General features: G+C 36.6%; 1 protein-coding gene across 2 annotated transcripts in view; it reads right to left on the reverse strand.

Annotated features, from left to right (window-relative positions):
* Positions 1-2,441: 2,441 nt before the first annotated feature.
* LOC123562016 (myocardin-related transcription factor B-like) overlaps positions 2,442-13,397 on the reverse strand; it is a 110,003-nt gene continuing 99,047 nt past the window's right edge. For both annotated transcript variants that reach the window (XM_053531990.1, XM_053531982.1), the window contains 4 exons: positions 9,776-12,971; positions 8,691-8,823; positions 8,177-8,258; positions 2,442-7,275 (listed from right to left, as the gene is read on the reverse strand). In XM_053531990.1, coding sequence (XP_053387965.1) covers positions 6,431-7,275; positions 8,177-8,258; positions 8,691-8,823; positions 9,776-12,971 — 4,256 coding nt within the window. In that variant the 3' untranslated portion in view covers positions 2,442-6,430. The remainder of the gene's footprint in view (positions 7,276-8,176; positions 8,259-8,690; positions 8,824-9,775; positions 12,972-13,397) is intronic.

Below are 13,397 nucleotides of genomic sequence, written 5' to 3' on the forward strand. Positions count from 1 at the left end.
TACAGTATAGTAACAAAAAACAAAGTCCCATAACTATGCAGAATATTTATCTAAAAGAACATGCACCATGCACAACTAGGGTTGGTACTGATCACTTGTGTGAAGTTTCATTAAATTGTGTGCAAGGGTTTGGTAGATTAGGCACGCACAAGATTGCATATGCAGACTGTATGTACATAGTATGTTAACAAGAAACAAAGTCCCATAACTCTGCAATTTTTGTCGCTGAAAGAACCTAACATGCCCCGTGCACAACTACTGTTGGTACTGATCACTTGTGTGAAGTTTCATTAAATTGTGTCAAGGGGATGAGGAGAGATGGTGCGCACAAGATTGTGTCTATGTATATAGTATAGTAACAAAAAAACAAAGTCCCATAACTATGCAGATTTTTTTCTGAAAGAACGGAACATGCCCCATGCACAACTACTGTTGTTACTGATCACTTGTGTGAAGTTTCATTAAATTGTGTCAAGGAGATGAGGAGAGATGGTGAGCACAAGATTGTGTCTATGTATATAGTATAGTAACAAAAAAAACAAAGTCCCATAACTCTGCAAAATTTTTTTCTAAAAGAACCTAACATGCCCCATGCACAACTACTGTTGGTACTGATCACTTTGTGAAGTTTCATTAAATTGTGTCAAGGGGATAAGGAGAGATGGTGCACACAAGATTGTGTCTATGTATATAGTATAGTAACAAAAAAAACAAAGTCCCATAACTCTGCAATTTTTTTTTCTAAAAGAACCTAACATGCCCCATGCACAAATACTGTTGGTACTGATCACTTGTGTGAAGTTTCATTAAATTCTGTCAGGGGGATAAGGAGAGATGGTGTGCACAAGATTGCGTCTACGGACAGACGGACAGACAGACAACCTGAAACCAGTATACCCCCCCCTTACAACTTTGTTGTCGGGGGGGTACAATAAAGATAGGAAACAATGTAACTGTGTAAGTAGACTTTTTACCTAACTATCAGCGTCTCGCAAATCCCTCTTACTGATTTATCAACTTATTTGGGGTAGATTCAGAATAAATTTCTGTCTCAATCCACTTTCAAAGGTACATGCATGAGAGTATCAAACAGAACTCTACTTGTTAGTAAACAGAACAATCAAGGGAAGCAACTTTTAGTTTTTGGACAAAAGGTTTGTTAATTAGTTACCTTAAACTGGAGATTTTCACCATAGTTTAATAATAGTTAATATGTGACTGGCAATAAGTTAATTGAAAGTTATGAAAGGCTTACTTTCAAGTCATTTACATATCTATTGGTCTACCATAAGAAATGTCTTCTCGGTATTTGGCAGCAGCAAAGGGTAAAGCTTGAGATGACAATGGAATAGATGAGCAGAATGCATATTCTAAATTCTAGAAGAGTCAAGATGCTAGGCTAATGGCCCCATACACCTGTAATGCATATGGTACACTGATACATACTTCACTTAAGGAAATAGTTTTCTAATGAATACATTAGGGATTTCTCTGGCTCAGAACTTCTTTCAAGCTGTTCTTCAATGGATGTAAAAAGAAACCCTTAAAAGCCCTTAAACTTTTCATCACATATTTCATTCTTTTCTGCAGCTCATTTTGTTTTAAGATTTTTATCTCCTGTACATTCTGAAGAAAACTCGATTAAAAGCTTTTGGGAGAAATGGAAGATTCACTAGATGGAAGGGAAGCAATATGATGTATATTTTAACGAATCTATTTTCTACTACATACTAAATTTTGGATTGTAAAAATACATTGGGTCAGCATGCAAAAAGCTAGAACTACTTGGTCCTTAAAACTTCTATGCAAAAATCTTCAAACAACTTGGGCCCATTTTTAAGCAGTTTTATATTAATATATTCAACCTTCTAAATAGACCCATACATTGGTTTAGCTAAAATTTATAAATAACATTTCTGAATTTGTTTTCTATCTGCAGTTTCTTGTTTAAAATGGTCCCAAATCTCATCTTGATTTTTTACAATTTCATTGATAATTATATTCCTTGAGGAGTGTTTTCATAAATTTACAAACTGCCCCTTTCATAAAAAGCGTAAATAACAAACATGCAAATACTTCACAAAAGAATTAATTTAATGATGAACAAATATTTACACCAAAAGCTTTAACTTGCTTCACAATATATGACCAATAAGCAAAACTTCAAACAGATGAACTTTAACACTTGTGACTTGGGGGAACAATTTCTTTTTTTCCTTTTACTTACAGAGCATATCAAATAAACTGCCTTTCTAAATTTCAAAGTTTACCCTGCTGGTCGCATAAAATATACAACGGGAGGCTCTACTGAGCCATATATATTTAAAGAGATGAGCTGGGTAAACTTGATATTCAAAATTACAAAAATTTAATAGCAGGCTGAATAAATATATAGAGGCAAATAAAGCAGTTGCATTTATATGGACACCAAGACAGGCACCAGGACAGGCAGTAACAAATTGGTTTACGTTCATATATCAAGTCTTGCAGTATGCCTTGCGCGAAAGTGTTTTCACATAATCTACATGAACACTACCTTACATAGCCAATATTAATAAACATGATCTAAATTTTCAACTGGAAGCTTCCATGGTCAGTCTTCTAACGAAACAATTGGTTACGCAGCTGTTTAAATGACCTTTCTAGAAGCATACCTACTTTTCTATTACTGGCCTGACAGTATCAATATCTGACAAACTGAAAAATTTGCAAGTTTAATAACTGAATGTCTTAATATGGTCATGCAACTGACAAGATAAGCAAAAGCCAACCAGGATGACCTATGAGATGGTTGTATATCTGAGAAGTGTTACACAAGCTGAATCCAAATCACACAGCTATCTTTACATGTTTCAATGTTCAATGTCTTGTATTAGCTTTGTAACAAACCAAGGAAAAAAAAACAACAAATAAATGTCATGGTAGGGTCAATGGAAGAACCTGGTCAGAGACAATGATATATAATAAAGCAACATAAAATATACTGGTGCACATGCAGTACAGTGCCCATATTTACATCTTGGCAGATTTTTTAAGAAAATAATTGAGACCATCACTGACATTTTCAGAACAGAATAAGTAAGTTTACTGGCAATGCTTTTTATGTATTTTGACATCATCTTTGCCTATAATTTTTCAAACTGATGGTCAATTCCGAAATTCTTATGTTACAACTAGAAGAAAGACAAGAGCTGTCCGTAAGACAGCTAAGCTCAACTATTCGAAATATTGTCCCAGAAGCAGGAAAATATTACCCAAAAAGGTTAAATATCAAAAGAGCTTTAGGTTCAAAAGGGGACAAAATCTGACCAAAATGCATACCAGAGTTATGGACTTGCTGCTATCAACTAGTTTTATAACACCGAAGACACATGTGAAGTTTCAATTCAATATCTGCATTAGTTTTGGAGATAGTAACTTGCATGTAAAACTTTAACCAGAATTTTCTAAGTTCAAAAGGGGGCATAATTTGCCCAAAATACATGTCAGAGTTATGGGACTTGACCTAGTGAGGTTGGTAATTGATCTAGAAAAAGAAAAAATAAGTTTCAAATCTATATGCCTTTTAGATATAGCTGTATGTACTTGCACGCAAAACTTTTACCAGGAATCTGACCAAAATGCATATCAGAGTTATGGGACTTGCTGCTATCAACTAGTTTTATAACCCCAAAGGTACATGTGAAGTTTCAATTCAATATCTGCATTAGTTTTGGAGATAGTAACTTGCATGTAAAACTTTAACCAGAATTTTCTAAGTTCAAAAGGGGGCATAATTTGCCCAAAATACATGTCAGAGTTATGGGACTTGACCTAGTGAGGTTGGTAATTGATCTAGAAAAAGAAAAAATAAGTTTCAAATCTATATGCCTTTTAGATATAGCTGTATGTACTTGCACGCAAAACTTTAACCAGGATTTTCTAAGTCCAAAAGGGGGCATAATTTCTTCAAAATACATGTCAGAGTTATGGGACTTGACCCAGTGAGGTTGGTAATTGATTTAGAAAAAGAAAAAATAAGTTTCAAATCTATATGCCTTTTAGTAATAGCTGTATGTACTTGCACGCAAAACTTTAACTAGAATTTTCTAAGTCCAAAAGTGGGCATAATTTGGCCAAAATGAAGGTCAGAGTTATGGGACTTGCTGCTATCAACCGAAGACACATGTGAAGTTTCAATTCAATATCTGCATTAGTTTTGGAGATAGTAACTTGCATGTAAAACTTTAACCTGAATTTTCAAAGTCCAAAAAAGCTATATGCCCTCAAATGACGCCGATGCCAGAGTGAATAGAATAGCTAGACTATTCGAATGTATCCTACAAGAACTTTGTTAGAATAATAATAATTGTATAAGCAGCATAAAATGCTTACAAAAATTGTCTCACTTTTCCCTCAAGTACGATTCACCGTGTGATGAAATGCTCTTTCTCAAGGGCGATTGACACTATTCTAATGGAATGGAATGCCTCACTCAAAGCTAGAACCACAGGAAAATAAACAGAACATTTCAGATGATGGTAAAGCTTGGTCGAAACACGGCAACAATACAAGTACAACAGCCTATTTCAGACAAATAATGATTTCACGTAATGTCTTGCCATTTTTTAACGATAGTTTGGAACTATTATTTTGGAAATAATTCTGGAATGATAAGAAATGAAATGGTATCATTCTACTGTATTTACATCATGTGCTTCTAAATTTCATCTGGATGAAATGAATTTGAATGAAATAACTACTTACACTAAAATACACAAACTACGAAAAATTGAAAATAATAATTATTCTTAGTCCATCAGTTCTACTTAAGACATCAAGATAAGATTACTTTCATGCTTATTTGTCCAGACATCATTTCCCCCCAAAATGGTTCCAATTAATTATTAGTTTTTACCGCAAATAAGTTTTACCCATCTCTATTTTTGAATGTCCAAAATTTACTTAAGTTGTTTATCCGACTTTATTTGGTTTTTGTTGGGTTAAAGGTCACAATCATAGGTCATATCGAAATCTGTCATAAAATTTTCGATGAACAGAGCCTTTTGTCTGAAATAGGCTGTTTATTTTATTTTGTATACAGGCATAATGTGAGCCATGCAATGAGAAAACCAACATACTGGCTTTGCGACTAGCATGGATCCAGACCAGCCTGCGCACCCGCACAGTCTGGTCAGGATCCATGCTGTTCGCTTTCAACGCCTATTGCAATTATAGAAACTGTTAGCGAACAGCATGGATCCTGACCAGACTGAGCGGATGCGCAGGCTGGTCTGGATCCATGCTGGTCGCAAAGCCACTATGTTGGTTTTCTCATGGTGCGGCTCATGTATCAAATATTAAAATACAAAACTGCTCAATAAAAGTGTAACAACATTCCGAGAAAACTGGACCCTTATATAAATAACAAATTATACAATTTGAAAAAAAAAAAACACAGCATTGTATTTATGTACAAATACTAATTAATGCAGATATAAAATAAAGATATGTACGGCAGAGATTTTTCATTACACCTTTACATTAGTACATTATGCATTATAATTAATGTTAAAACTCTACACCAAGATGACTACTTAGTACATTGCCATATGTTTTTATAACATAATTTGGTACAGACGTTAATACTTTTCTAAAATGTGCGCAGTAAATTGACTTTACCCATAGCATTATACAATATAAACACTTTCTTCTGCTGGATTGAATCATGTCACATCAAAATGGACCTTGTTACTTTTCTCTTTTCAAATTATTTTGTGTACAAATTTTCCATACATTTTTATTAGCTGCAACTTTAACATAACACTAATTACCAAAAATGAAATCACATCAATTATAAATCTGTTGTCATTATTTACAAACATGACACAATTTAATGATAAGGTCCCTTTCGTTGTGATACCATCCATTTAATGACTAGACTATCACCTAGAATTGCTCTTTACTTTTTTCTTAGCACTTCCAATACACTGAAACACAAACCATTTATTTTATGTTAAATTAGAGCAACTGTACAAAGTGCAATAAAGTCAGTGGTTTATTGTAGTAGCAAGAACAGTTTAACACTAACAAAAAGTTTCCTCACGAGGAAACTAAAAACAATCCATGCAAAAACCAAAATTTAATAACAATCTCCTTACAGTTAATCTCTTAAAAAGATATCTATTATGAAGACCACTGATTTCAAGAATCCCTTCATGGAACTGCTGCCCATGAAACTAACAATGTTATAATGTTAATCCCTACAAAAATTCCTCTACACGCCAGAAGCTGTGTATATATCTATATTTGAGCCCTTCTTTCTTGGTCCTTGTCTTTAAAATACTAGGCCGGGTCTGTTCTAGGACAGATCCACGGACTTTTGTTTGGTTAAATTTGATCCCATGACAGCTAAGCATCTTGTACTATCCATTTTTGATGCAGTAGCTATTTAGTGGCTTGTCGTCTCAGTTAACTTATCCCATGCTGAAACACAATTCAAATCTGAAGGCGTGTTTAAGTCTGACTCGTCAAAATTGAACAAATCTAACACTTCTTTCTGAGTCTGCGGCGTCAATATCGGATCTGCCGGAAATGAAACCGGTGCATTAGCACTTAATGGAGTTAAACCAGTATTTGGCATTATGACATCTAACCAGTCCGGCACATCAATTTGCATATTTGTATTTGTGTCCATATCTGTCAAACCTAAATTTGCAAGGTCTGGTTCTGAACCATGTATAGACCGTTGCGGTGATTGTTCATTTGGTATAGACAGAAAAGACTGATCGTTTGGCATCAAATCCATGGCTGAACTTGTGTTTGTCATGTCCGTCAAGTCCAGATCACCAAAAGCCGGATCTGGTGTCCAGTCCATGGCATTCAGATCACTATTTATCACATCACTCAAATCAAAGAAATCATGAGAATTCTCTGAAATTTCTGGTGCATTTAAATCTGGCGCATTTAGCGTTCCAGAAGTTCCTGTTTCACAAGGTTCTGATTTCACTTCAGTTTTAATCCCACAGGATGAGGCACTAGCACTAATCAACCCTTCCATTGGCACATAAACACTGTCAATATTTCCCTTCATTTCGCTATACTGACTGTTCGGTGACCGAGATACAGTCGATACATTGTGAGTGGGAGTTGAAAACACAACAGACTGGTTCTTGAACTGTGTATTTGGTATGGAGACCATGCTAGACTGTGCTACTGATATTGTTGGTACAGTCTGAGACTGACTGGTTGTCTTCGGCGTAGGAGGTGGCTCCTGGGCAGCACTTGCTGGCAATTCTACAAATAAATTATAAAAAAATCTTTAATGTAATACCAATATTCATAAGTACTGCAAAAAAATATCATGCTCTCTTGCATAACTAACCACACAGATCAAATAAACAGACTATCATCATGTTTCAGATAGTTCTCCTGTTTAATTGTCATAAATATTCCTTTGCATTCAGTATCTACCAGTTTATACAAACCATCAGCAGATCTAATTCCATTAAATATCAATTCAACCTTGAAAATATGACACTCAAGAAAATAACAATATTCTGTCTTCCTAAAATAAACTCATAAAACTCTAATTCATTTTCTATAACATGTCTTATGAAACACAATTTGAATTATTCTATATGGTTAAGAACAACAAGCATGAGGACAGAATCTGTCTCTATGTCATATTAGCAAGTAACATCTTGGAAAATGCTAGCCTCGTCAAATGACCTCACAAACAGTCCAGGAGACGCTCCAGTAAGTCCTGAACCAGCACTGTAACCACTTCAAAACTTCTGTCCTTAAGGTCATGAAACCATAATGACAATTGTGCAATTACGTGTCCTCCATAAGCAAGTTTGTCATCCTTCAGCCGTAACAGAAAATTACTTTTCATAACAACCAGAGAATGCCGGCAACATATAAAATATGTAATGTATTTAATTAACCTTCACCTGGTGATGGACTGGTCCATCATTCAATTTGTGCAGCATCACATTATTTAAAGGGGTGTTCACTGAAAATTTACTGACTGAATAGCGAACAGTGCAGGCCAAGATCAGCCTGCAAAGACGTGCAGGCTGATCTTGGTCTGCACTAGTTGCAAAGGCAAAATCACTTGCCACCGGCAGGCTAACGGTTTGATTTGACTGCCTCACTATTTAGCGTAAGCCTATTTTACAATAGAAATACAAACCTCCTGTGCGTATCAATATCTCCAGTACATCATCCATAGTCTGACTCTTCTCTACATTGTCATTGCCACCACCTTCACTTCCCTGTAACATACATGTTAACATGATCAAACTGAAAAGGTCAGTTTTAGATTATACACATACAGAACTAATAAATATTGTTATCACAGCTGTAACGTAATATCTAGTACAAGATTTTTTCTATTTTTCTCTCATGATACTGACTAGTTAACTGTGTAGTACAAGTTACTAATGTTGTTTCTACTAGAAGAGTACATTTGAAGTACATTACAGTGATGATAAATGTATCATTCAATATTAAAAGCAACAACACAAGTTTTACTGGTAACCCCAATCATAATATATTAACTCATTTAAGTAGTGCACCTCCACTGACATACAAACTTTAAAAAAATATTTTTAGTGGCAAACGGCAGAACACTTTTGCTTATTCTTCACTACAATGACTGGATTCTAGGAATAATTTCTTGTGACAAAAGAATATAGACAGTATACCTTATTTTGCTTATTCTTCACAACCTCATCATATTTTGGAGGTTCTTTCATTGGTATGAAGAACGGATTTGAAGACGTCCTTGCCACTGGTCTCTGGTTCCCTTCAACAGGCGACGTTGGAAGTGAAGTGGCCCTGAAAACGAAATAAACCGATTAAAATACAGGCTTCATTAATGTTATGCTCATTTTCAACATTGACTGTAATAGGTCACCCTGAATGCAAGGCAAACAGTACTAAAGTAACCATGCCTCTAAGATCAAAGTTAATCACTATACACTGGCATTTGATCGCAAAGTTTTTATTTCTGCTTTACTCCTGGATTTATAAAAATCAGCAAATTCAAAAACTACAATTTGAATGTGTACCATTCAAAAAAGATATTCTCTACATATTTTTAGGAAAGTAACTCTAATGAGCATGATGAAAGCTTAAATCAATATTCTAAATTTATTAAGTTAGGAACACTTTCTAGTATCATTATTACTTTTTCATTATTTCCGTAAAGAGTAAATTATATAAAGTCGATATACTGAGATATATGACTTTAGAAACTAAAATTTACTCTAAATATCCAAACAAATCATAGTCCGATGTATTTACCATTGACAGACACAATAGATGTATGCAAGAACAAAAGCTCTTAAATGTAACAGATTTTCACACAAACTTGTCATTTCTATATATTTGTGCATAGCAATTATTTGATGCTCAACATGGGAGCTGCTAATGAACTGCTTGCAAACAACTTTTAAGTTTATATATTTCAAAGCATTGTTTTTATACTAAACATGAATCATGATAAGAATGACAAATAACAGTAATCTTGCTCTTGTGATTCAAATTACATTTACTGGTGAAATTTGATTAACTATACCCTATTATAGTAAGTAAGTAAGTAAGTAAGTAACAACTTTATTTCTAGAGGCTACACATTGGGTTTCCCAATATACCATGTGGGTTACATTTGGAATGTGTACATAAAAACAGAAATGCAATCTAGCTGGCAAATAAATTTCTAAAACTTTCTAAGCAAAAACTTCTGAGACAAAAGAAAACTGATTGAGCTATAAAGAAATAAACTTACATTTTTTGAACCGGAGGCTGTGACAGTCCATTCAATGTTGGTGCAGGGGTACTTGTCTGTGGTGCATTAGTACTTGTTTTAGGTGCTGTGGGGGCCGTGGCAATAATAAACTGCTGAGTTCCTCCTGTTGCTGTGGAAACAGCTATCAGTGAACGACCTCCGCCAAGATTCAATGTCTGATTTATAGCCTGGTTCTTAATGAATTCCAGGCTGGGTGCTTTCGTTTTCTTCACAGCGGCTTTTGGATTCTGCGTCAGAATGACTGCTGGTAGGCCTTGTGAATTCTGGAAAGCATGTAACAAGTGAGCGGGAATTTGTATCTGTTTCATGTTCGGTGGCAGGTTCGCAAGAGTTGGTGCTTTGCTTCCATTTGGAATGGTTGGAACACTGAAGATCACCTGAGCAGATGTTGTTGGTACCTGCTTCTGTGTTGTATGCTGTTGTGACTTCTGTTGTGACTGAGTATGAACCACAGATGGCTGAGTTTGTGCAATGGAATTTTGACACTGCACATTATTTGGTGAGCTTCTCGGTACCTGGACAGCTAGAGGTGGCTGTCCCTGTAACTGAACTTGAGGCTGACCCTGCATTTGCATCTGGGGCTGAATGTGAGAATGACCTGGGACCGACACATTTGGTTGAGCCTGAACTGCTGTTTGCTGTGTCTGCATTGGTACTTGCTGTGTTGATGTTGCAGCAACTGCGGACTGTACACTTTGTTGATGTTGCTGCTGTTGTGAAGCAGAGACCTGGATATTCTGCTGGCTGGCAACATGTTGCTGCTGCTGCATATTTTGTTGCATCTGATGATGCTGTTGCTCAAGCTGATTTTGAGCAGCTTGTTGCTGTAAAGCTTGCTGTTGAAGTTGCTGCAGCTGCTGTTGCTGTGTTTGAAGCTGCTGATGCTGCAACTGCTGAAGCTGCAATCTCAACTGTGATTCTTCCAACTGAGACTGTAACTTTTCTATCTTTTCTTGTTGTTGTTTGAGTAACTCCTCTTGGGACATCTGAAAACCGGACGAGGATCCTTGCTGCATCTGGTTTTTCTGATTCTGTTTCTGCTTCTCTTGTAAAATTCTCAGTTGGGCTTGTATCTGATTTAACATCTGCTGTTGGTCATCTTGTTGAGCTTTGATGTTGTTCCGATTGGTTGGACTCATAGCAGGGAAAGTTGGAAGTGGTGGAGGCGGTGGGGCTGCCACTGGTGCTGCAGCAGATGCTACTGCAAGTGTTGGTGCCAGCCCAGTGCTCAAACTCTGTGTCAAGTCCAGATCTATATCCATTGCCATGTCATGTTTGTCCGTCTCAGATGGAGCTACAGACAAAACTGAAGGTGGTCGTGACTGTTCCATATTAGTCTGAACCATATTATTCTGATTTTGTTGAGACTGGTTATTAATTACACTGTTATTGTTCATTTGTACACTGGTCTGAGGTTTCACTGCTCTTAAATCTCCTGGAGACTGTACATGAATATCCATCAGATCTGGAGATAATGGTGTCATCACATTGTCCATGAACAGTGGAGATTGTGGTGGTGAAAAGGGATTACTTAAATCATCTGTTGGAAACATCATGTTTGAAACACTCACAGCTGACTGCATTGACTGAATAGATGCCAGAGGAGAGTCTGCATTGTTACACAATGTCTCATCAATGACTGATCCTAATGGGGACATAACTGAGCCAGGTCTTGAAAACACAGACCCAGACTGTGATGAACTTGGCACAGCTGGTGAAGTAACAGAACCAGTCGAGGATGCTACAGAACCAGGAGATGTAAGACTACTTGTATTTGATTGAACTGAACCCGGCTGAGAAAATGCACCTGAAAATGTTGACACCACTACAGGCAATGTCATAGCAAGACTACTTGATGACCCTGGTGCTGATATCACAACAGTTTTTGATGACATCGCTGCTCCTTGTGGTGATGTCACAGAGCCTGGTGGTGACATCACAGAAAATGACTGTGGTGATGTCGCAGACTTTGAAGACATCAATGACCCAGATGGTGACAATATTGAACTTCCTGGAGATTGCACTGATCCAGGCGATTTATCACTAGGACACTTCAAGATAGCATCTGCATATGGCTTCAATCTTTCAATCAGTTGAGGTTTTGGTCCTGAAACTGTAAGATTTCTTTTCTTTAATTCTGCTTTAAGCTCAGCAACTTTCATCTCCTCCAGGCTTGTGTACTGTTTCGGAGGTCCCGATGTAATGTTCACTGTTGGCTTCTTTACAGGTGGCTTTGGAGTGACAGGTGTTACATTTGGGTTCATTTGTGGCTGAGGTTGTCCTAACTGAGGTTCTTGTTTTATTTGAGTCATCACTGGTGATGATATACGAATCTGTTGTAACTGAGCTTGTGGCTGAGCATGCTGACTTGTAGGAGTAGTCACTGTAAACACCGTTTGCGGAGTAGCCTGCGTGTTAACAGATACAGCGGCAGATTCTGTTACACTGGTAGCAACGCTACTTCCTAAACTTGATGTTATAGTGTGTAAACTAGGATGGCCGTCTTTTGCAGCTGGTACCAGAACTGTTGTTGCGTTTAGATTCTTTTGGTTAAACTCTAGCTGCCACTGTAGAAACAACTGCTGTTGCTGTAGAAGTATATGATATGGAGTATCCGACGTTGTAGCCTGCTGAGCTGGCTGTTGTCCGATAATGTTAGTGGTGTTCCCTATGGCACCAGCTATTGCTGCTGGGGGCGATGGAACTGGCTGACTGCTTTTTACAACATTTGGTGGACCCTTATACTCATGGAATTTTATTACCTTAGCTTTAGGCTGAGGTTTAGGTTTTGCTTTCTTTGGTCTTGATTTGTTATTGTTATTATTGTTTATTGTGGACACTGTCACATTACTTCTCGGTGACACAAAAGTCGCTGTTGCCCCAAAACCACCAGAACTTGTGGTCTGGTGTGGAATGGTAAATGACTGAGTGGTCAGGGGCAATGTTACTTTGGAATCTTGATGGAATTGAATCTGAGCCGAGAACGGCAACGACTTGGCAAATGAGGTTGGTAGTTCCGGTGCTGGTGGTATAACAGGCGGACTACTGATGTCCGACAAATTGGAATCGTCAGTTTGGTCAGGAGAAAATGCCTCGTCACTTGATTTACCATCATCATAATTGCTGTCGTTACTACATTCTGCTTCAGTTGCTTTGTCAAACGATAGTGAGCCCTCTGAAATATGGTATAATTAAATTTTGTAAACAGTACAATGTTTATTCGATATCAAATTTTCTTTTGCAAACCTTCAAACTTAACCCATCAAAAAGTAAAATACCTTTGGGAGAGACCATTTAAAACAAAATTCAGCACTTTGGCTAAATAGTTTTACTGAACGCCTATGTTACAAGTATTAAAGAGCATAAATATGCCACTGTAATTGAATGCTTTTCAAAAACACATTATTCAGCTAAATGGTAGATATGAAAATAATCAGCTAAATATTTCTACAATGTTAAGCTGAAGAATTAACAAATGCTATTAACATACAACAACTTATAACCACATAAATCCAATAATATTATGTGGTGGGTGTTGTAATACACAAATCTAATAACTAATTCATTTACATTTTGTGCTTTTTATATAGACCTTAAATGC

Source organism: Mercenaria mercenaria, chromosome 2, assembly GCF_021730395.1.
Source record: "Mercenaria mercenaria strain notata chromosome 2, MADL_Memer_1, whole genome shotgun sequence".
NCBI lineage: Eukaryota > Metazoa > Mollusca > Bivalvia > Venerida > Veneridae > Mercenaria > Mercenaria mercenaria.